The sequence below is a fragment of the Hemicordylus capensis genome, chromosome 2, assembly GCF_027244095.1.
Source record: "Hemicordylus capensis ecotype Gifberg chromosome 2, rHemCap1.1.pri, whole genome shotgun sequence".
NCBI lineage: Eukaryota > Metazoa > Chordata > Lepidosauria > Squamata > Cordylidae > Hemicordylus > Hemicordylus capensis.
This window is the reverse complement of record NC_069658.1, coordinates 240,324,107-240,348,780: the sequence shown is the minus strand read 5'-3', so window position 1 is coordinate 240,348,780 and position 24,674 is coordinate 240,324,107. Positions and strand designations below refer to the sequence as shown.

Below are 24,674 nucleotides of genomic sequence, written 5' to 3'. Positions count from 1 at the left end.
AGCTTATATAATAAGAATTTATTGTTTTAAGAAGATTTTTTTTAAATTAAGCATTGGATGCTGGTATAGTGTCATTGAAAAAAATACACAGTCTAGGAACTGCATGGCAAATCTGAAATAAAGGGGAATTCTGCTTTAAAAAAAGAAGATGACAGAATATATATTTGTGATTATATCTATTTATAAAATTGTATTTTTACTTTCTTTTGCTTCACATTTAAGTGTAATAAAAACAGTAAATCATTTTGTAACCTGTTCTAGGTACACTGTTGAAGGACTGCATATAATTTTAAAAAAATAAAATGAAGAAACTATTGTGGGATGGGTGGGTACACAATCTGGTAGGGATGTGCCCAGAACTGCTGCTCCACGCTTCGGAGGTGGCGGGGGTGCTCCCTTAAGGGCAGGGGAGGGTGCACTTACCCGTCCCGCTGCATTTCCCCCGCTGGCGCTTGTATCATAGCTCCTCAGGGCTGCAATGCACCTCCGTGCCGCCCCGTTGCCATCCTTGACCAGAAGTGGCCAGAAATACTGGATGTGCGTGACCCCGTTGCATGCGCGCACACCCGCGCCCGATACTTCTGGCCGAGGATGGCAATGAGGGGGCAGAGAGGTACGCTGCTGCCCTGAGGGGCTTTGATACAACGGAGCGCCGGTGGGGGAAATGGGGTGGGAGGGGTAAGTGCACCCTCCCCCGCCCTTCAGGGAGCACCCCCACCACCTCCAAAATTTGAAATGGCTCCGGTGGCCGAAATGTTTTGGAGGCTTCTATAATCAACTCTGAAACATTTCGGGCACGTCCTTACAATCTGGGACCTGCATGGCAAATCTGAAATAAAACGGAATTCTGCTTAAAAAACAAAAACAAAGACAGAATATATATTTTTGAAAGTTGACTAAGCAGTTACCCAAATTAAATAAACTGGAAAAGCAAATGGCAGTAAAAATGCTTTAATTCTTTCTTCTTTTTTGGTAGGGAAGGTAATTTTTTTTAAAGACAGGCTTTAAAAAATCTTAACATATAAGGAGGATACTCCCACTCTAACTTCCCACTGGGTTATAGGTTTAAGGGGGAAAGTATATGACACGTACAATTCCTTGTACTGAAGCGTCACCTACTCATGGCAATGAAATCTCATCCTCTAAATGTCTAAAGAGGGTTATCCTGCACCTTACAATAATGCACAACAAGGCAGGGAGGGAGGGAGGATTCTACTTTATACTTCACCCAGCTGGTGTGGGGAAACTGGCTTTCCCGCTCTGACTGTGGCAGGAGACTATTATTAATAGTGACAGGCACGCATGTGCCCTGACGCTTTGATCAAGGTGCATGCGCCTCCCACCTTTTTAGAAGGGCTTTTTCCACCACCAGAGAAGGAGAAATGACTCTCTTGCTGGTGTGAGGGAGCTTATTTTCCCGCTCTGGCCAAAGCAGGAGCGAAAGGCAGCAGAGGGAGCAGAAACTCACAAGAGGCTGGAAGATCTCTCCAGATGGCAAAGAGTGTGCCAAGCACAGAGCAAATGGAGGATTGTGGGCTGCTGGGCTATTCAGTGGAGGCTTCACTCTTGGATAAGCTTTTTCTGGGTAGGGTGGTGGTGTTGGGACTGCTGTTTTCCTATACAGACGTTAGCACTGATCCCTCCTCCGAGTAGAAAGGGCCCCCATCTTTCACAGTCGAATAAATATACTCACCCTGCCCTCCCCTGTGTGTGTGTGGGGGGGGGTCCAAGGTGTTTATCCCACCCCATCCCTCCACTTGGGGATTCCCCAGACAAGTGACAATTGTGATGTCAAACTACGAGAGTCTCGTCTCCCCTCCCCTCCTGGATCCCCCGAAGAGGAGGGAGGGAGGGAGGTCCAGCAGAGGTGTGATCCATGGTTCCTTACCTAGTGAGGCGGCATCTGCATGATCCTCCTGGGAGGTCCCCCCATGAAGCAGCTTCCGACTGGCATCTGATAGAGCCTTCTCTGCCTCAGAATCAGCAGCAGATGCTTTTGCAAGTCGACCCTGCACCTGAAACATCAACAGAAATCCCAGGCAGGGAATGGGGAAGCAATGGCAGAGGAGGGTGAGTGGGAGGAGGAGGGTTAGGAGATTTCCACCTGCAAGGACGCTAAGAGAAATATGGCTAAATTAAGGAAATTTCTCCTTGCTTATATTATATTATATTATATTATATTATATTATATTATATTATATTATAACATTTACAAACCAACCCATCCAGAGGCTCTGGGCAGTGTACAACCTTTTAAAAAGAAATAAAACCCACAATTCAAACAATGCTAAAACAATATAAAAACATTTCAAAAATGATTAAAACCATTTAAAACCAATTAAAGTACTTTAAAAAACAACAACACTTTACAAGCCTTGGAAGGCCAGGCCAAACCAATAGGTTTTTAGGGCTCTCTTAGAGGCCGACATATATTACTCTCTATTTCAGTAATCAGACTTAACCATTAATTAGCTTTACTTCTTTCTCATATTAGTGACACCTTGAGTTTTCACAAAAAGCTGGGATTACAATTTTTAATATACATAATGAAGAAAATTCATTTGACCATCCACCGACTCTCTCACCTGCTGCTCTTCCTGCTTCTTGGCCTCTGCCTGGTTCAGGAGGAAACCTTCTGCCAGGGCCACTGCCTGCGAACTGGTCTCCGCTCCGCATTCCCTCACCCAGCTCTCCATCTCCGGGGGCAGGATGGTCAGAAACTGCTCCAGAATCACTAGGTCCATGATCTGGTGTTTTGTGTGTTGCTCTGGTTTGAGCCACTGACAGCAAAGGTGGCTGAGTCGGCTGCAAACCTGTTGTGGCCCCTCAACCTCCTAGTAGCGGAATTGCCTGAAGCGCTGGCACTGTACATCTGAAGAGAGCGTGTCCTTGTGCAGGAATTCCTGTAGAGCCTTTTCCCAGATTTCCTCACCGCTCCCAGCCTTGATGGTCTCTGGGCCACCTGAGTCTTGCATTTCCATCTCCAATTCTGTGCTCCAAAGACAGCCTCCAAGAAGGCCGGAGTTCTTTCACCAACAGACAGGAATTGCTGTAATGGGTGGGGCCACTGAGTTCTGCAAAGTTCAAACTTAATTCTGTGCTTGGAGTAGAACATCCTCAAATGGTTGAGGCATTTCACTAAGGAGAGGGGATTATTCAAGCTCCTTACAGAGACTTTCCCCTATAGGAAAGGAGCCAAACATCCACAGGGCACCTAGAGAATGGAAGGAGGTTCCTTCCTTTGCAAGTCACAGACCAATGCAGTGCCCCATCCCGGCAAAAGCTGGCTTTGTGTCTAGGGATGTGCATGGAACCGCACGGCGCGGTCCGGTCCGGCACTGAGGGGGGGGTTACCTTTAAGGGTAAGGGGGTAGAACTTACCCCTCCCACCGCTCTTCCCCCTCCGGCGCTGCAGTTTAAATCGAAGTTTTTGGGGCGGCAGCGTTCCTCCCTGCCGCCCCTGCCCCCGTCGTTGCCAGGAAGTCTCAGTAACAGGAGCATGCATGCTCCACATGCGTGAGGGGTAAGAGCGGCGGGAGGGGTAAGTTCTAACCCCCCCGCCCTTAAAGGTAGACCCCCCCCTCAGTGCCGGACCGCCGGACTGGTCCGGTTCCGAACCGGTTCAGAGGCCTCTAACATGGCCTCCGAACCGGTTCGTGAACATCCCTATTTTTGTCCCCCCTTTCCACCGCTGCCCACAACAGCTTTCTTCCTCCAACCACCCCTCTGTTAATATTGTTTTAAGAAGTCAACTTGAGCATACACAGAGGTTTTGAAACTAGATCTTTTACAGAGTGGTTTTTCCACCTAACTCTTACCTAACTCTTCACAGTTAGGTAAGGCAGTTCTTTTTGCATTCCTAAAGAATACTTTGCTCTTATCATGTTAATGATTACGTGAAGCCTCTAAGTCAGTGCCTCTCCCTGGCATTTGCTGCAGTGTATTCAGAAAGACTTGCTTAAAAACAGGATTTGTAAAACCTAGAAATACATCGAGACAAGCTATAATTTGAAAGAGAGAGCCCAATTTTCTGTGGGGGGTGCTTCAAAGATCTCAAATGGACTTCGGGGTAAGTCTGGCTGATGTGTGAACCCACACACCCTCTTCTGGAGAAGATTCGCAGTAACAGCTCTGTGTGGAAACCCTCCTAGGGAACGGAAGGAGGAGATTCCTTCATTGCAAGCCACAGCACAGACCAATGCAGTACTTTCTCCCCGAAAAGGCTGGCTTTGTGTCCCCCGCTGCCCACAACAGTCTTCTCTCTCACACACACCCTTTCCTCCCCAAATACTCCAGCCAGATCTGCTTCTTCCCTTTTCTCCTCCTTCAGGGACCACCATCTTTCGCATTAGGGCTCTACAAAGTTATATATGGCAAGTAGCTTGAAAACTGGCTTCAGTCCCCTCAAAACCTCCTTTTTTTGCAAACAGCAGGAAAGAAGCTTGGCTTGGCTTGGGAGGAACTGCAGAGGGATCAGCCCCATACAGGAGCTGAACTGGGGGGCTGGAGTTACTCTCTCCCCCCCCCTTTACCCCACTCACTTTCTGGGCTTTGCTCTGGCGGGGGTGGGTGTCCACCCACTCCCTCCTCCCTTGATTCCTTGGCCTTTTTATCACCCTCCCACAAGACTCCCCATCAAATAAACACACGCGTGGCTCTCCAAAATAATGATGCTGGAGTCCTCCTCTTTCCCAGGGAAGGGGGCCAGCCAGGAAGAGACTGATGCTAATCACATCCCTTTTGGAGTCTCTAGGATTCATGTCTCTCTCACCTTAACTCTTTGCTGGCATCTCAGTCGGGAATCAAAGTGGGGCTTCTTCCCTTGCCCTTCCGATTTCGAAGAGAAAAACTGTTCACCTTGATAAAGGGCGTATTAGCTCTCAATGTATTAATTCTCAATCCAAACCAGGAAGCTTTTCACACGAGGCTTTTGAAGACCTTTAACTCACCAGATTTACCCTGAAGACCCTGCAAGTTATCGGGGAAACAGTTCACACACAATTTGGGTTTTTCACTGTGCCTTAGAATGTAGCCTGATTTATATCTGGGGTTAAAAAAATCCACTATCTTTGAGTTCGCAGTAAAGGACGACCAGCAGCAAGGTGGATGGACTCGATTAGGACAGCAATGAATGCACCACTGAGGGACCTTAAAGGCCAGGTTGAAGACAGATCATCCTGGAGAGAACCTATCTATGTGGTCGCTAAGAGTCGACACCAACTTGATGGCACTTAATCAATCAGTCACTCATCAATTCCAAGAGAAGTCTGACCAGCACAGAACAAAGCAGAACGATTACTTCTCATGCACTGGACCTATACATAGTGTTTGTATCCCTACATCTAATTTGCTTATTGCTATGTTAATAAAGAAGAAATTTACAAGATCATTGCAACCCACTTTTCATCCCCCACCCCAACACCACTAGCAATATGGTGACAATAACACTGGATTACATTGCAGCATTGTCAAAACCACTTGTGATTGTGATATATGATCACCCTATCAGCCCCCATGGTGATATATGATCATTTTTATTTTTAGTTTATTTTTATTGTTGGTTGTGAACCCTGCCTTGGATACTTCTTTCAAATGGAAAGGCATGATAATTGTTTTTAAAAATAAAAATTAATTAAAAAAAAAAGATCTTTCAGCCCCTTCCCCTGTTATGTACACCTGTAATATGGAAATAATATTAGACACTTCATATGTGTTCCCTCATAGAAACACAAGAAGCTGCCTCATACCAAGTCAGACCATTGCTCCAGCACAGTACTGTCTGGCAGCAGCTCTTCAAGGATTCAGACAGGAGTCTTTCCCAGCCCTATCTGGAGAGCCCAGGGATCACTGAATTTGAGACCTTCTGCATGCAAAACAGATCCTTTCACTGAGCTACAATCCTTCCAAGCCAGGAGGCACTGAGTGTGTGTGTGTGTGTGTGTCTATATATATATATGTATATCCACTCCACAATTGGAATAAGACTGGAATTTGGAAGAGCATGAATTTCTGTCTTTGTTTCTACTTTTGGAAGACAATGATGTCAAGTCCCAGCAAAGAAAAAGTCCTGGCTTTTACAAACAGGGTTTCCTTTGAGCAGCTGTCAGAATCCCCCCTCTAAAGAGAAGCAGCGAAAGGCCTCCAAAAATCGCCCGGAAATCCGGGCTACGGACCAAAGAGTTGGCTGTGTGTGGCTCTCTCATTTTCTTCCTCTTCCGGCCGACTGCAAAAAAGGGAAATTTGTCTCGTGAGTTTCTTTCCCCGGGGGCGGGGGCGGGGGCGGGAGATTAAAGAGTTAAAGGTGCAAAGTTGGGTAGAAGCGTGGGGCAAGACATTGCTGTTTGGGGGGGGGGGAGCTGTAAAAAAAAAAAAAAAAAAAGAGAGGGAAGATTTTGTTCTCCACTCCGCCGCCCTTGGCAACTGTGTGCATGGAACTGCAACCTCAGAAGCCCCTTTTCAGACTTTAGTTAATCCCGTCTCTTGTTGGTATGGGTCAGAGGAGTGCAGTACACGAATTACTCGGCGGGGTGGGGTGGGGTGGGGGGTGAGAGGTGTTGGTCCCTTTGCAAAAACTGTAGCTCAGTGGTAGAGCATCTCTGTCCTGCCTGCAGAAGGTCTCAAGTTCAATCCCTGACATCTCCGGGTAGCGCTGAGAAAGACGCCTGCCTGAAGCCTTGAGAATGGCTGCCAGTCAGTGTAGACTGTGCTGAGCTAGATGCTCCAATGGTCTGACTCGGTAGGCAGTTTCCAATATTCCTACGTTCCTCAAAGCCACAATTTCACGTCCACCTCCTGGTGCTCCTGTTCACCGCGGCAGATCCTCCCCTGCAAGCAGTGAAGTCCTCCCCTCATTTTGCTGAACTCCCTCAAAATATACCCCTGTGTCTTCTCACTCCCCCTCCCCAAATTTTAAATTGAGGAGTAGTTTCTCAGGTTTTGATTGCACCCTGACACTATTTTAACCAAATCATGCCCCCATAGCCTTCTAAAAGTAGTCACTAACATATGCATCTGCTTCATACTGAATCTGAGCCCCCTCTAGACTCCCTATAGTTTGAGCACTGGGGGAGCATATTCTGCTCCTCAGTCTTCATGGATGATCTCCCTAGGCTGATGTCTAATGTGTGTACATTTGTTGCCCCTGGGCAGTGGAATGCTCACCCAGTTAATGTCTGCTCTGTGACAAACAAATCGAACAAACAACATCTGTGGCTGCTTTAAAACAACAACTAAAGACTTTTTTATTTGTTCAGGCTTTTACCCCTTACGGGCAGCCGGGGACTCTTCACTTCCCCCTTCTGTTTATCTTTTTTATAGAGATTGTTCTTTGTTTGTTTGGTGTTTTATGGTTTTTACTGTTTAACTGATTTAAAGGTTTTAATGTGATTTTTATGGGGCTTTATTGTATTTTAATATTTGTAAACTGCCTTGGGATGTTTTATGAAAGGTGGCATAAAAACGGAACAATAAATCAATGAATAAAAATCAAAAAACAAGGGGCGGCAGGAAGTGAGAACTGCAGCAAGCATTCTGTGTACTGCCTGCACGGATCCTAACCTGCACAAACTGCTCTCTCCTCCCGGCCAGACTTCCTGCATGGGTCTTATCTGTGGCTTTAGCCCAAACTGCACCGTCTGTTTCGCTGTCCCGTAAGCATCTTTCAGAGCTTTATCTCCCAGGCCAGCTTCTAGCATTCTTTGGAGCCCCACTTTGCGCCCAGCTCCTTGTGAAGTTTTTGTGTGTCCTGTTCTGGGTCTCACACTTTATGGACACTGATAAAGTGGAACCGGCTCAAAGGAGGACAGCCAAGATGGTGAGAGGTCTGCAAGCAAGTCCTAGGAGGAGCTGTGGAAGGAGCTGGGCACATTTAGCTAGGAGGCTAAGGGAAGATGTGATAGCAGGCTTCAAATACCTGAAGAGCTGCCACACAGCAGGAGGAGGAGGAGGAAGAGGAAGAGTGGACTTGTTCACTTTTGCTCCTGAGAGCAGGACTAGAGCCAGTGGGAGGAGAGCAGGTCTTGTGGTAGCAAGCATGACTTGTCCCCTTTGCTAAGCAGCATCTGCCCTGGTTGCATATGAATGGGAGACTTGATGTGTGAGCACTGTAAAGATATTCCCCCTAGTGGATGGGGCCACTCTGGGAAGAGCATCTGCATGTTTGCATGCAGAAGCTTCCAAGTTCCCTCCCTGGCATCTCCAGATAGGGCTGAGAGAGACTCCTGCCTGCAACTTTGGAGAAGCTGCTGCCAGTCTGTGTGTAGACAATACTGAGCTAGATGGACCAAGGGTCTGACTCAGTATATGGCAGCTTCCTATGTTCCAGTGGGCTGAGATGATAAGAAAGCAGATTAAGCTAGAGATTAGGAAGAATTTCCGAAGTATGGCCATCCTTAAATCAAAAGGTGGGCTACAAATCTTCAAAGTAAATGCACTTAAAGAGATTAAACTGCTCTGGGGCTTGTAGTTTGGGAGCAAAAGCTCAAGATCTCAGAGCCCAGTCAGTGCCGTGCATGGGTAGATTTTTCCTCATTCCAGCTTCACTGTTCTGAAAACTTGCTGAACTGGTGTGTGTGTGTGCATGCCCGTGTGTGTGTTTTTAAATCTCTTGACTTTAGAAGAGTGACAAACAAAAACTTGTTTGTCACTCCCTTCATAGTATATTTGTATAAGCCCATGCAGTAGACTTTAAAAAAACATTATCAGTGGCTCTTAGCTATTAATGGCAATAGTAAAATAGAATGGCCTAGTCAAACCTCCAGTCTTGGGAGCAGTGTACCTCTACACACCAGTTGCTGGGGGCAGGAGTGTGTTAGCTTCCCAGAACTTCATGGACTGTTTCTCAGCTTCCCAGAAGCCTCAGATCAGCCAACAGTATCCTGTTGGTAGCAGGATACTTGGTAGGGGGACCCCTGATCTGTTGCACTAAAGCTCTCCTTATGAGATGCTCAGTAGTAGAGCATCTGCCTTGCAGCAGGAGGTCCCGAGTTCAAACGCTGGCAGCATCTCCAAGTAGGGCTGGGAAAGACTCCTGCCTGAAACCTTGGAGAGCTGCTGCCAGTCAGTGTAGACAATGCTGAGCTAGCTAGATCAGTGGACTGACAGCATAAGGCAGCTTCCTATTTTCCTATGGGAGTGCACAGCCTCTAAACCATTGGGGTTTTTTTAAGTGCCGCAGCATGGCAGAACATGTGGTTGGGGCTAATTGTGTCTCCAGTGATGCAAAACTGCAATTTACTTCAGTATCCCCAAAGCAGTATCCCCAAACAGATGTGCAGCTTCCAGGGGGAAGCCCCCCCCCGCTTTACTTTATGCTGTTTATATATTGTATTTTTATTGTTGCTTTCTTTTAATTTTTGTTAGCTGCCTTGAGTCTGTAGGGAAAGGCAGGATACACATTTTAAAATAAACACATAAAGCCAGTGTAATGTAGTGCTTAGAGTGTTGGACTAGGACCAGGGAGACGCGAGTTCAAATCCCCATCAGACATGGTGACTCACTGGGTGACTCTGGTCCAGTCCCTTAACTCTCAGCCTAACCTACTTCACAGGGTTGTTGTGAGGATTAAAAAAAACCATGTGCCTCTGGGTACCTTGGAAAAAGAGTGGGATATAAATGTAAATAAATAAATAGAGATGTTGGCCCTGAAAGCTTGGCTGTTTCTAGATCAAGCGATCTTTGCGTCAGAAAATGAAGCATACATTATTTGTTGTCCACTGATCATTCAACAACAACAAAAAGTGAAGATAGCTAATTATAGTATTAAAGGATGAACCTGCAACCAAATGTTGCAGTATATTCCTGGTGTGCATATATTATGCCTGAGCAAGATGGAAAAGACAAGTTAGCAACAAAGACAGGAGTTCCTGCTCTAACTTAGGCCTTACTTCACATACCAGATTATTTTTTCTATTTTCTAGGGGTTTTTTTGGGGGGGGGGGCACTGGTGTTCAGTTTTATTGTTAAGAATTGTTTTATTTTTTAGCTGCTTTATTGTATTTTAAATTTTTTATGCCCAGTCATTGATTGATTTTAACTGTTTTATGATGTTTGTGAACCGCCCTGAGCTATTTTGTAAGGGCGGTCTAAAAATCGAACAAATTAATAATAAATAAATAACGCCAATAATATGAATACGTTGAACAGTTATATACTGCTTTTCAACAAAAGTTCCCAAAGGCAAGCCCCCGCCAGCGGCCAGGTGAGTGGTGGAGGCAATTCCCCGCTGCGGGGGCTGCTGAGCGGCTCGGAGCACTGGCTCCGTTTACACTTAAAGAAGCCGCCCGCCGCCACCACCCCGGAGGCGCGTTCATGGCCCGTGCCTGCAAAGTGGTGTATGTAGATATAAATAAATAAATAAAATGGCTCCCTGTCCCCAAAGGGTTCACAGTCTAAAAAAGAATCATAAGCCAGACACCAGCAACAGCCACTGGAGGGATGCTGTGCCTGGGATGGATAGGGCCAGTTGCTCCCCCCCTGCTAAATAAAGAGAATCGCCACTTTTAAAAAGTGCCTCTTTGCTCAGTTAGCCGGAGTGGAGGGAGCTTAAATGTGTTGACCCATTTCCCCCTCAGAACCACAAAGGTGTGAAATGGTTGGTGAGAACACTAAAAAGTTTTAGATAGTCCCCCCCTACCCCACCTCAGGAAGAGAAGTACTTATGATTTCTTGAGGGAGGATTCTTCAACCTGAGAAATTTACTGCTCTTTTTCTTCAAACTCTTCCTCCGCCCCCTCTGACAGTGAGGCGGGGCTCACGATCAAGGAGACCCGCCTCCATAGGGTTTGTGGGGAGAGCGGGCTAAGCCTGCTCTCCCCGCAGACGACCAGGGATGCAGCCTTGGGCAGCCAGATCGGCCGCCCACGCGACTGCCAGCTCGGAGCCGGCAGGGGCTGGGAGGATCGGGAGTCGCACGGCCCCCGGAAGCTCCAGTATTCCCTGTGCGAGCACTCAGGGCACATTGGAGAGACTCCTGAGCCGGGAGGCAGCTTTTCAGCCTCCCGGTCGGGGGTCTCCTCGTGAGTAGCCACGACGTGGAGCCGCAACACATCTACTCACGATTCCAAAAACCAGGTTTGCGGAGTGCTCGCTCCGCAAATCCAGTTTAAGCCCCGAGCTACAGAAGCGGGTGACCCGCTTAAGAACCACCGGGCTTGCAGCCGAGCCCGGTGGTTCTCACGGTTGTAGAAAATGGAGCTAGCGGAGGCTAGCCTGATTTTCTACAATTGTGTGAATAGCCTCACTGCGTTCCATTAGCTCCACTCACCTTGCTGCCTGTTAAGTGCCCTATGAGTCTGCTAATGTTGCACTCCACTGAGCTACATTGGGGTAGTTGAAGAGGTGCTGCCCCCTTAGGTTTCTTTTTCTTCAGATTTTTGTGAAATTGACATATCTGTGAGTTACTCTGAGACTGCCAGTGTCTTCCTCTCACCCACAGGCGCTCCTGTTACACATCCATAAGGATCATAACATTTCCTGCTCTTCCAGAAAGAGATAATAGATTTGTCTTTTTAAATAATTATAGTATTAAATATATTTATTTAATACTATAATAATCGTATTAAATATTATCCTTAAACAGACATTTAAAGAACTGTCCTCCTCTCATAGATCTACCCTCTCACTCAAGTCTTTGATGGAGGCCTGTGTGTAAACACAAATGTGTGATAGGGGAATTGATAAGTGATAAGATATGTATTTTTCTTTTAGGTGCTGGTGTCCTTTGAAAAATTGGCCGTATAGTTCACTAAGGACCAGTAGGCTGTGCTCGATCCAGTCCACAGGGTTCTGCACAGGGAAGTCATGCTAGAGAATTATGGGAATGTGGCCTCTCCAGGTAAGGCATGTTTTTTCTTGGTTTCTTGTCAAAACTCTGACAGTGACTGGGAGTTGCGGGAGGAAATCAGGGAGGTGTCAAGGAGGTGCAGGGCAGTAATAATGGTTGACTTGAATTACCCACACATAGACTGGGTAAATTCCGAGTCAGGAAATGACAAAGAAATCCGATTTCTAGATACAATAAATGACAGCCCTAGAACAGTTGGTCATGGAACCAACCAGAGAGTTGGACTTAACCTTAACCTTGGACTTAATTCTGATTGTCACCCAGGACCTGGTGTGTGATGTCAGTGTCATCAACCCTTTAGGGAACAGTGACCATAGTGCAATCAATTTCAGCAGACGTGTGAGGAGAGAATCACCAAGGAAGTCTAAGACAGACACTTTGAATTCAGAAGAGGAAGCTTCTCCAAAATGAAGAGTATGGTGAAAAGAAAGCTGAAAGGGAAAATCAAGAGAGACACTTTGCTCCAGAATGCATGGAGTTTACTCAAAATCACAATACTAGAAGTCCAGTTAGTATGTGTACCCAAAAGGAGGAAAGGTACCATTAAGTCGAGGAAGAAGACTTCCTTCCAAAATTGCCCAAATGAAGAGAACAGAAAGGAACACAAACTGTGGCAAAAGAAATGCAAAGTGACAATAAGGGAAGTGAAAAGAGAGTTTGAGGAACATTTAGCTAAAAGCATCAAGGGGAATAACAAAAACTCAGAAGCAGGAAATCTGCCATAGAGGCAGTTGGGCTGTTCGACAATGAGGGAGTGAAAGGGATTATTAAGGATAATATGGCGGTTGCAGAGAAACTAAATGAGTTCTTTGTGTCCGTCTTCACGGCAGAGGATACTGAGCTTATACCTGTTCCTGAACCAGGCTTTTCAGGGATGGAGGCTAAAGAACTGAGTCAGATAGAAGTGACAAGAGATGATGTTCTAAACTGTCTGGAAAAATTGAAAACTAGCAAATCGCCAGGGCCGGATGGCATTCATCCAAGAGTCCTCAAAGAACGCAAATGTGAAATTGCTGACCTCCCTGCAAAAAAACCCAAAAACTTATCCCTGCAATCAGGTTCTGTGTTGGAGGACTGGGAAGTAGCAAATATAACACCTATTTTCAAAAAGGGATCCAGGGGCGAAAAGGGAAATTACAGGCCGGTGAGCTTAACGTCTGTTCCGGCAAATTGATGGATAGCATCCTCAAGGATAAAATCGTAAAGCACATAGGACAACATACCCTACTGGGAGAGAACCAGCATGACTTCTGCAAAGGTAAATCATGCCTCACTAACCTTTTGGAGTTCTTTGAGAGTGTCAGCAGGTGTGTAGATAAAGGTTTGGAACATGGATTATGGATTATGTCATCAACTGCCAGAGGTTAGAAGATTCCGTCAGACCTACAACCATGGTTCCTTTTTTATAATTGTATCTTTTACACTCAGAGGTCAGGGTGGATCATACCCCATCTGAGAAGGAAATAATAATAATAATAATAATAATAATAATAATAATAATAATAATAATAATAATAATATCCAGTATTCTGCAGCTCCATGTTCCAGGTCAGAAAAAGGTCAAGTGCCCTTTGTTGTTTCTTCTGCTACACCCTTGTATTATTGTCTAAAAGTGCTGTTTTTACTAATATGAATATTGGGGTATTGACAACTCCTATTGCATTTCATGAGAAATTGAAAATGCTATGCACTTATGACACTAGGGGTTATTGAGGTCCCAAAAATGCTAGTGTAGTAGTTACAATGTAATCACTATTATAATCACCCCTGCTAATCACCTAATGTAATCACCCTTGTTAACTGGGCAAAGAGGCGCCTTTCTAACATGGTGATTCTCTTTATTTAGCTGCGGAAGAACAACTGGCCATATCCACCCCAAGCACAGTATCCCTCCAGTGAATATTGCTGGTGTCTATCTTATATTCCTTTTTAGATTGTGAGCCCTTTGGGGACAAGGATTCATTCTATTTATTTATTTATAATTTCTCTGTATAAACTGCTTTGAAAAGTTGTATATATTTATTTTTATTATTTATTTATTTATTTAACACATTTGTATATTTCCCAAAACGCAAGTCTCTGGGCAGTTTACAACAAAACAATAAAAACAACAGATAAAAAGATTAAAACATTACAACAATTAAAATTTAAAATGTCAAAACTATTTAAAAAACAACTAAAACAATATCTAATTAAAAGCCTGGGTGAACAAATGCGTTTTGACTACCTTTTAAAAGTTGTAAGAGATGGGGAGGCTCTTATTTTATCAGAAAGTATGATCCAAAGCCTTGGGGCAGCAACGAAGAAGGCCCCATCCCTGAGTAGCCACCAGATGAGCTGGTGGCAACTGCAGATGAACCTCTCCAGATGATCTCAATGGGTGGTATGGCTTATAGTGAAGAAGGCATTCTCTTAAATAACCAGAGACCAAGCTGTTAGGGCTTTATAGGTTATAACCAAAATCTTGTATTTTGCCCAGAAACTTATTGGCAACCAGTGTAGATCTTTTAAGATAGGAGTGATATGGTCTCTCTGAGATGACCCAGAGACCAACCTGGCTGCCGCATTCTGAACCAACTGTAGTTTCTGGACTATGTACAAAAGCAGTCCCTCATAGAGCGCATTGCAATAATCAAGTCTGGAGGTGACCAGCAGATGTACTACTGTTCTGAGGTCATTTATCTCAAGAAATGAATGCAGCTGGTGTATCAGCCAAAGCTAATAAAAGGCACCCTTGGCCACAGCCTCAACCTGGGACACCAGGGAGAGGTTTGCATCTGGAAGCACCCCCAGAACTAGCAAATCAAAATCATCTCATGAGTTTCGACCCTGCACAATAAGTACCTCCCTCTTATCCCCTGCTAACTGGGCAAAGAGGCACCTTTTACTGTGGTGATTCTCTTTATTTAGCAGGGGGAGAGTAACTGGCCCCATCTACCCCCAGCACAGTACTTCCAGTGACTCTTGCTGGTGTGTGTCTTATGTTTCTTTTTAGATTGTGAGCCCTTTGGGGACAGGGAGCCATCTTATTTGTTTGTTATTTCTCTTTGTAAACCGCCCTGAGCCATTTTTGGAAGGGCGGTATAGAAATCGAATAATAATAATAATAATAATAATAATAATAATAATAATAATAATAATAATAATTCTTATTATTATTATTATCTGGATTCGGTCTCAGCTTGTTACCTCTCATCCAGTCCATCACTGCCTCCAGGCAAGTGTTTAGGGAGCTTATGCCTTCTCCTGATGATGTTGACATGGAGAAAAAGATTTGGGTGTCATCAGCATACTGATAACACCCTGCACCAAATCTCCTGACGATCTCTCCCAGCGGTTTCATGTAGATGTTAAACAACATCGGAGACACTACGGAGCCCTGAGGGACACCATACTGAAGTTTAGTTTTTGAAAAACAGTCTCTGAGGGTCACCATCTGGAATCTGCCTGAGAGATAAGAGTGGAACCACTGCAAAGCAGTGCCTCCCACCCCACACCCCCCTCAGACACTCCAGAAGGATACTGTGGTCAATAGTATCGAAAGCTGCCAACAGAGTTACACTTCCCCTGTCAATTCCCACTTAGAGATCATCCATCAGGCTGACCAAGGCATTCTCCACCCCATAGTCCACCTGAAAGCCAGTCTGAAATGGGTCTAGATAATCAGTTTCATCCAAGACTGCCTGGAGTTGGGAGGCCACCACCCTCTCAGTTACTTTGTTCAAACACGGAAGGTTGGAGACAGGCCTATAGTTGCCCAGCTCTGAGGAATCCAAATCAAGCTTCTTCAGAAGTGGTCTGATAATTGCCTCCTTAAGGCAAGGAGGCATCCTGCCATCCCTCAGAGAAGCATTTATGATCTCTACTAGGCCTTCCACAACAACCTCCCTGCCAGATAGTATTACCCATGTCTGGCAAGGGTCAAGTGAACAGGTGGTAGGTCGCATCACTCCAAGCAGCTTGTCCACATCCTCATGAGTCACAAGCTGAAACTGATCTAGTCTAACCACATAAGAGAAGTCACTGGTCACCTTCGATTCAGACACTGCAGTAATTGTGGGGTCTAAATCAAAGTCGGCCCAAATACAAGATATTTTATTCATACAAAAATCATTAAACATGTCACAATGGGTAATTGGTGGTTCCAAATTCTGATTCAAGTGAGGAGGGGCATGTACTAGCCCTCTTACAACTCCACTGGACATGAACTTGTATGGGCTGAACACAGTATGGGCTGAAAAGAATTGCCACCAGTATTGCCAGAGCATAAATCTTCAAATGTGCTCTATGTTGTAATCTGTCGGATTCGAGTTGAGTCTTCCTCCACTTGTGTTCCAGTCATCTACCTTGCCGCTTCAGTCCCCATAGTTCTTCCGTATATCGAGGGGCCAATTTTTGAATCGGGTTGGAGAGGACACTTAGGAGCTATCATATCTACTGCCCTGGTAAGTTTGCTGTTCCAGTTCTCCACCAGGTCATCAAAAGGATTGCCAGCAGAGCCAACACTAAATCCCTCCAAGGCTTCTTGGAACCCTATGGGATCCAATAACCTTCTCAGGCGGACCATTCTAATGGGCCCCTCGCCCCTGCGAAGGTAGGGTGTGACTGTGAGTCCAACCTTAGCCAGATGGTGGTCCGTCCATGACAATGGTGAAATCACAGGAGTCTCCACCCACGGAACACCACCCCCATCAGAGTGAAAGACCAGATTAAGTGTGTGGCCTGCAACGTGCATCAGTCCCGGGACACTTTGGGATAGGCCCATAGTTGTCATGGCCTCTATGAACTCCTGAGCTGCCCTGGACCGACATACATTGTATTTGTTGTTGTTATGTCCAGTGTTCCCTCTAATAGGGATTCCTAGATGTTGCTGACTACAATCCCCAGAATCCCCAGCTGTTATGGCTTTTGCTTGGGGGTTATGGGAGTTGTAGTCTGCAACATCTGGGAATATTTGTTAGAGGGAACACTGGTTATGTCTATACAGTAGAATCTCTGTATTCGCAGGGGTTCCATTCTCTGCTACTACCACTCATACGGAAACTGTGAATACTGGGTTATTACTGGGTAATGGGATCATGGGGGTTAGGTTCCAGGAGAGGAAAATTTGCCAAAAAATCACCATTTTTTTTAATTTTAATTTTTAAAATGGGGCTAAAAGGCCCTAGAAATGTGGAGGGGGTGGCCTAATGTGCTCCACAGGTCCCCAGCAGTCAATATATGCCCCCCCCCAGGAGTCAGAAATCGGTCAAAAATCACCAATTTTGCCTCTCTCTCTCTCTCTCTCTCCTTTTTTTAAGGTTGTGGTAGCACAGCGGAGAAACAGCTTGCCTAGGGAGCAAGACACTGTTAGTTTGAATCCCCACCTGTGTGCTTCCCAGGCTGTGCCTAGTAAATATATATTTGTAGTCACCTTGTAAGAGATTTTTGACACCTCTAAAATCCCTGCAACCAGGAATAATTGAGGGCTCCAAAAATCCTCACATTCATAGACGTGGGTCCTTCTTGATGGTACTGGCTGTCAAGAATCCCAAGACTCAAGAAGACACGAGGAAAAGTGAAGAGATTATATTTAATCAAAACAGATTTATTTTCTTACCAATGTTCGGATGAAACACAGCAGCGCGTACAGAGTTTTGCGCACACAGAATTTTAATCTTTCTCTCTCTCTCAACAATTAAAAGCAATATCAAGCTCACGCTCTCTCTAGATTGCCAGAACTTTCACTCACTCTTTATGGCTTGTTCAATTCCCCTGAGCTTACCCAAAGGAAACGGATGTTTCCTCTTCTTCTGCGAGATGTTAAGTGTGTCAGATTGGGCAATCGGTTCCTTCCCCTCCTTCCTCTGTTTTCTTCACCTTCTGCATTCACTGGTCCCACCGACCCCCCTCTTGCTCCAGATCAGGGTCTTAAGTACCCCCACCCGATCTGCCCACGCACTAACGGTGATTGGACAGAAAGGGGGGTCCTGACCATCCATGACCCTCCAGCAACCTGTCTCCCCCTTGACATTTAATATCATTGGCTAGGGAAGATGCAAAAGAGGAACGAGGCATGGGCTGAACGACCCCCTCTTCAAATGGAACACCAAGTCTTTCGATCTGAGGTACTGAAAAATGAGGAAGTGTGCCCAAGCCAACAGGCCGATTTTCTCTAATTTTAGACAAAAGCTCTAGATGGGGTTGCTTTTGGCAGCATGGAAGGTTTGCTGAAAAAAGGGGGAATTTGACGCAGTCAGACATGGTCAAGCAACAGGGGAATTTGGCATGGTCTCATTTCTGTCCAACTGTGGGAGGCTTAGGTACAGGCCTATAAGGAGGATATCTTAATTTGGAGCATTGAGTGGGATTCAAAAATCCACCTTCTATGACGGCATTCATGGCTTCATGCTAAGATCAAGGCCTAAATTGTAGCAAGCAAACAGATTCATGTCAAGCATTAATCTAATCCAATATGGCTAACCTATCTATGCACTTATTCAATATAAAATAAAATCTTACAACCTATATTGGGCAGCCTCGATATAGGAAGGTGCTGGAGGCAGATACTCACTTCAGTGACAACAGCAAAGGCATCATCTCATACTGCGCGGGAGGAAGGCAATGGTAAACCGCTTCTGTATTCTTCCAAGAAAACCACATGGCTCTGTGGTTGCCAGGAGTCAACACCAACTCGATGGCACAATCCTTTCCTTTCCTTTCCTTTCCTTTCCTTTCCTTTCCTTTCCTTTCCTTTCCTCTCGAAAGGCCCTAGAAATATGGGGGTTATGGCCTAGTGTGCTCCATGGGTCCCCAGCAGTCCAGGAATGCCCCCCAGAAATTGCCCATTTTCTGTGATTTTTTTAAAAAGCAGAGTTAAAATACCCTTGAAATGCGGGGGGGGGGATGTGATTACCATGCTCCATGGGTCCCCATCAGTCAAGCAATAACTGCTTGACTACAACCCCAAGAGTTGAAAACTGGCTGAAAATCACCAATTTTTGCCCATTTTTAAAAAAATGAGCCATAAAATGACTCTCTGTGTAAAAATGGAGGTCGGAAATTACCTCTGAGGTCATTTTGGGCCACCACCCCAAAAAAACCTGTGGATATGCAGAGCTAACCATTTTTTACCTCCCCCTCCCACGTATACCGAGGTAGAGTACTGCCTTGGGGTTTTCTTTTAACAAAAGGCGGTATAGAAATGTAAAAATAAATTTAAAAATAAAATAAAATAAATACGCGAAACCACAGATCGTGAATCCGTGATTAATGATGTTCTCCTGTAGATACTTCGACCAGAACATTTATATGTTAATTAATAAAATCTGTATTGGGTAATCGTGACTTGGGACACTAAAATGCTCTTTCTCTATCCTTACATTTTCCTTTGTGGACATCCAAGTAAACCCAAGTTTACACAAGTAATGTATCAAAGAGATTGGCTCTCCAGACCCTGTGGTCCTCTTGCGGTGTCCTGCTAGCCACCAATGAACTAGTCAAGATTTTTCCACCGGTTTCAAAACCTATATTGTTTCCCTTGGTCCTGTGTTAAGCTGTCTGAAATGCAGCATAGATCTTTCTTCCCCAGACCGCTGACCTTGCTGGAAAGCAAATCATGGCTCAGGGTTATCACTTTGTGACCCAGACTACCTAGAATGGGTCTTTACAGATCAAGACTTCTTCACACACCTGGGACAAAATTATATCCTGGGTTACAGGAGGCTTTAGAGTTGAAGCAAAGGGATGTGAGGAGAAGGCTTAACTGAGCTGGAGAGAGGAGCTGCAGCAGATGGTCAGTCTTAGCAGCAGGCAATACGAATACGACAAATGTTTATATATCACTTTTCCAAAAAAAAGTTCCCAAAGCAGTTTACATAGACATAAACTAAATAAATAAAATGGCTCCCTGATCCCATTCTAAAAAAGAAAAAGAAAAAAGATAGACACCAGGAACAGTCACTGGAGGGATGCTGTGCTGGGGACGGATAGGGCCAGTTGCTTTCCCCCTGCTAAATAAAGATAATCACCACTTTTTAAAAGTGCCTCTTTGCTCAGTTAGCAGGAGACCATCAAGGGCAACTATGGCACTGGTGAAGGGATCTTGATATCCCATGTGGAGGCATGGTACGTTGGAATGACACAATGGGTATTTTTAGAAGTTGCCCACACAGGTCGTCTCCTACTACCGGCCCCAGGGCTTGCTCCATGTTGGACTCTGCTTAGTCTGTAGAAGCGGCCAAAGACTTGTTCTCTGGCTCAAATGGCAGGACCAGTTCCAATTGGCTTGAATTACAGGAGGATAGATTTCAGTAGAACGTTAGAGTAAATTGCTTTAACGATTAAGGGTTGTTGGACAATGGAAACAATTTCTTAGAGGGAGGATGGACTCTTCCTCATTGGAGGTCTTCAAGCATAGGCTGGACAGCCATCTATTGGGGGTGCTTTAGATCTGGATTAGTGTGTTGAGCAGGGGATTGAACTAGATGGCCTTTAAGAACCCTCTAACTGTGATTCTAATGACTGTCTCATTTAAATGATATTATTTGCTTTTTGATTTATGATTAATATAAATCCATCAACAGACTAATCTGTGGCAGAATTAGCTTCCCTGCCAAATCTTAAAAGGATGTCCATTAGAGCCAACTCTTATATTGAGTAGATTTTCTGAGTTTTCTGAAGGTTTTAATTGCTGTTTAAATTTTAATTGCTGTTATCTTTGAATGTTTTAAATTTTAATTGTTGTTTAAATAGTTGGTTTTATCCTATTTCTATTGTGTTTATTTATGTGAGCCACCTAGAGCCTTTGAAGTCAGGCGGTATGTCAATTAAATTAAAATAAATAAATAATAAATATTCTGGAATTATCCACAGCATCTGATTTACTAAATTGATTGATTGGAAGCCTTATTTTTTCCTTGTGCTCATGTCAGATTTCTCTCTTTCTTGCCGCAGGGGATGTGTGGGAGAGGACAACTGAAAAGGAAGCACATCGGGAGATGGAGGAAAGCATGAAGCGTCCAGATGTGAGAGAGAACATTGAGAGTCCAGATGGATTAAAGAAACCAGAGAAAAACAAAACAGAGGAGGTCTTTGCTTGCCCAGGTTATGACATCCACGAAATTCCTGTCCAACAGAAAATGCAGAAAGGAAATAATGAATGCCCTGTATGTGGGAAAACCTTCACCCGTAAATCGAGCCTTGATATTCACTGGAAAATCCACACAGGAGAAAAACCATTTGTATGCCTAGAATGCGGAAAGAGCTTCAGCCAGAGCGCACACCTTACTTCCCATCACAGAATCCACACAGGAGAGAAGCCATTCCAATGCCTGGAGTGTGGAAAGAGTTTCAGTCGAAGTGATAGCCTTACTTCGCATCAAAAAAGACATGCAAGGGAGAAACCCTTTAAATGCCCGGAGTGTGGGAAAAGCTTCAGTGTCAGCTCAGACCTTATTAAACATGAAAGAATCCACACAGGAGAGAAACCCTTTAAATGCCTGGATTGTGGAATGAGCTTCAGCCGGAGCGATGGGCTTACTTCGCATCAAAGCAGCCACAGAGGAGAGAAGCCATTTAAATGCCTGGAGTGTGGAAAGAGCTTCAATCAGAGCACACACCTTACGTTCCATCTCAGGACCCACACAGGAGAGAAACCGTTTAAATGCTTAGAATGTGGGAAGAGCTTCAGTCGGAGTGATGCGCTTGCTTCACATCAGAGAAGTCACAGAGGGGAGAAGCCCTTTAAATGCCTGGAATGTGGGAAGAGCTTTAGTCATGGTGGAACCCTTAACTCCCATCTGCGAAGACATGCACAAGACAAACCCTTCAAATGTCTCGAATGCGGAAAAGGCTTCAGTGAGAGTTCAGATCTTATTAAACATGAAAGAACCCACACCGGAGAGAAACCCTTTAAATGCCTGGAGTGTGGAAAGAGTTTCAGTGCAAGCTCGGACCTTATTAAGCATAAAAGAACGCACACGGGTGAGAAACCATTCGAATGTCTGGAGTGTGGAAAGAGATTCAGTCGGAGTGATGGTCTTGCGTCCCATCAGAAACGCCACAGAGGTGAGAAGCCCTTTGAATGCTTGGAATGTGGAAAGAGCTTCAGTCGGAACGATGGGCTTACTTCACACCGGAGAAGTCACCTGGGGGAGAAACCATTTGAATGCCCAGAGTGTGGGAAAAGCTACAGTGCAAACTCAGACCTTCTCAAACACAAAATAATGCACACAGTAAAGGACTCTTTTAAGTCCCCAGAATGTGAAAAGAGCTTCAGTCAGTGTGATGGTCTTACTTCACATCAAATAATGCATGTAGTAGGGAATCTATAGAGAAGTTCAGGAGATAGAAAATTAAACTTTATTACACATCACTTATGGAAAAAACCTTTAGATGCTCATGCTTCTTACATGTAGTAAGAAGTTTCTGTGATGGATCAGCTTTAAAATACACAAAAATTCACACAGGGAAGAAACTGGCTGGGGTTCGAAAAGTGCTTCAGTGTAAGAAACCACCCAGAGACAGAAGATTGGGGCGGTGTACAAATATGATGGGTGAATAGATAAATGAATGCACAAAGATAACCAGAGATTTTGTGATTTAAATTCAGTCATATTGTATCCTCATCAGAATGCAAAGAGAGGTAAAACTGTGTAGTGCACAGAAATAACTAAGGTGGATGATCCACCTTTAGGGATGTGCACGAATTGAGATTTGAGCACTCATTTGAAGCCAAACTGGTTCATGAGGTGACCGAACTGATTTGACTGGTGGAGTGCATTGCCGGGGGTGGTGGTGAGTGGCACCTTTAAAAGTGAGGAGAGCAGATCTTCCATGCAGCTTCCTGTTGTGGTGGTACACCCCTCCCCCCAGCAGTCCTTGTGTCTCCATGGCACAGCGGCGACACACACATGGCCATGCGCATGTGTGAAGGCCATGTGTGTGCCACTGCCATGCTGCCACTGTGCAACAGTGCACGGAACCGGGTGGGCCCTGTTCAAAGGTGGGGTTGTCTGTCTTTAAGGATGGGGGAGGGTGCATTTACTCCTCCCTCTGCTTTCCCCCCGTCAGCACTTGGTTTTCTCAAAGTCCATCGGGGCCTGATACGTGCAGGCACATCAAGTACTGGTTACTTCCAGTAAACAGGGCAATGGGGCGGCAGGGAGGTACCCTGCCGCCCTGATGGACTTTGAGAAAACCAAGCGCCAGCGGGGGGAAAGCAGAGGGAGGGGGTAAATGCACCCTCCCCTGCCCTTAAAGGCAGACACACACCCCTTCGAACCGGCCAGTGTTTGAACCTATTCGGAGGCCCATAAAAGGGCCTCTGAACAGGCTCGTGCACATCCCTACTGTGCGAGGGCTGCTAGCGGGAGAGCCATCACAGCAGGAAGCTGCATGCAGTGGCAGTGGCATCTGCTCACTTTTAAAGGTGCTGCTCACCGCCCCTCCACCCAGCGCTGCGCTCCACCAGTCGGATCAGTTTGGAGGCCCCACAAACTGGTTTGGCTTCGAATCAGTGCTCGAACCTTGATTCATGCATATCCCTATTTGCCACCTTAGACATCCCCTAATAACAACCGCAGAAGGTACTACCTACCAGTATGTTATTTTTGGAGAAAAATTTCTGCTGGAATCAACTTCTTCGAATTCGGGTATTTGCTCACACTTTCTCTTGTTCTTTGCATATTTCTAGATGTTAACAGAAATGTAAAGAGGGTGATACTATAGATATTTCTGTTACAGGGAAACCTGAATCCATTGACCCTCCTTCCTTTTTTTGAAAGCATTTGGTGCGTGTGTTCATTTTATTCTTTCTAGGCAGCTTTCCCACCAAACAGCCTCGAACATGGCATACAACAAAAGAGGAGGGCATCATTGTTTTATATTAGCTGTTCTCTGTTCATCTGGTAAGGTGTTGAATTTTACTGGGGAAATCCTACATTTTCGGTTGTGTTTTTTTTAAGTGAACAGTTCAGCTAATTTGTAAATCTCTTTGCTACTTTTTCAATTGCTAGGGATGAAATTCACCCACGGCTGCCATCTTTTGCTCTTAAAGACATCATATGTTCAGTGCAAGAGTGCGGCAAGGTCTTGGTGAGGATCGTGTATTTCATTTGCTGCCTCTTCCATGATGATTCCAATAGTTCACCTTGTGCATTGAATGCTGGAGCGGTGATTGGAATAAAGCAAGGGTTTGGCAATTTTGGGGAAGGAAGCTGGAGGGTGTTTGAAAGAAGCATTTGTTCTCATCAACCCATTTTCCTCCAATCTGGCTGCTTCCAGGCAAGGAAGCATTGCAGTGTTTGTGGAACAGTACCAAAATCTGCAAAAACCCTTGCTTGCCAGAGGCAAAAGTGAGATGTCCATGAACTCACGCCACAATCTCATTTCCAGACCACCTTGGCAGACTCTTGGCTCTCTCCTGTCTAAACTCCATTCTCAAGTTTCTGATCATGCCTCTCTCTTTAGTTCAGGCCTGCTCAATTTAGCCCCCCCCCCAGGTGTTTTGGACTACAGCTCCCATAATCCCCAGCCATAGTGGCCAACAGCCAGGGATTATGGGAGTTGTAGGACAACATCTGTAGGAAATTGTGCAGCCCTGTCCTATTTGCAGCTGGGCATGAACTTGTAATATTCAATGAACCTTCACATTTGCATGGAAGTCAGGTGTAGGGGGAAATGATTTCTTTCTGCTGTGGTCAGCTGATGCTTGTGTTGCTTCAGTGTTATCAGGAGTTGTTAAACATGAAGGGTTGTTTTTTCTACCACGGTTAGAAGGAAAAGATGCTGTGTGTCTGGGAATATTTTCGGAAGATTTGCAAGTGATGCCTATTAAACAGCACTTAACCCA

At 45.1% G+C, this 24,674-nt stretch overlaps 2 protein-coding genes across 10 annotated transcripts in view; one reads left to right on the top strand and one right to left on the bottom strand.

Moving 5' to 3' along the window:
• Positions 1 to 13,112, bottom strand: part of LOC128347534 (zinc finger protein with KRAB and SCAN domains 7-like) — a 19,195-nt gene extending 6,083 nt beyond the window's left edge. For 2 of the 5 annotated variants that reach the window (XM_053302452.1, XM_053302453.1), the window contains exons 1-2: positions 2,586 to 3,315; positions 1,889 to 2,015 (exon numbers count right to left, since the gene is read on the bottom strand). In XM_053302452.1, coding sequence (XP_053158427.1) covers positions 1,889 to 2,015; positions 2,586 to 2,744 — 286 coding nt within the window. In that variant the 5' untranslated portion in view covers positions 2,745 to 3,315. Of the gene's footprint in view, positions 1 to 1,888; positions 2,016 to 2,585; positions 3,316 to 4,771; positions 4,969 to 13,065 lie in introns of those variants that run through there. The other 3 variants (XM_053302449.1, XM_053302450.1, XM_053302451.1) reach the window with 3 other exon arrangements.
• LOC128347517 (zinc finger protein OZF-like) lies at positions 6,137 to 24,674 on the top strand. 5 transcript variants are annotated; one of them, XM_053302413.1, is made up of 4 exons: positions 6,137 to 6,247; positions 11,707 to 11,833; positions 13,271 to 13,390; positions 20,777 to 24,674. In XM_053302413.1, the coding sequence occupies exons 2-4, from the start codon at positions 11,800 to 11,802 to the stop codon at positions 22,153 to 22,155; spliced, it is 1,533 nt and encodes a 510-aa protein (XP_053158388.1). In that variant the 5' UTR covers positions 6,137 to 6,247; positions 11,707 to 11,799; the 3' UTR covers positions 22,156 to 24,674. The 5 variants fall into 5 exon arrangements, with proteins under 5 accessions (XP_053158388.1, XP_053158390.1, XP_053158391.1 ...); XM_053302415.1 differs by lacking the exon at positions 13,271 to 13,390; XM_053302416.1 differs by lacking the exons at positions 6,137 to 6,247; positions 13,271 to 13,390 and adding an exon at positions 16,181 to 16,287 and having other exon boundaries at positions 11,711 to 11,833.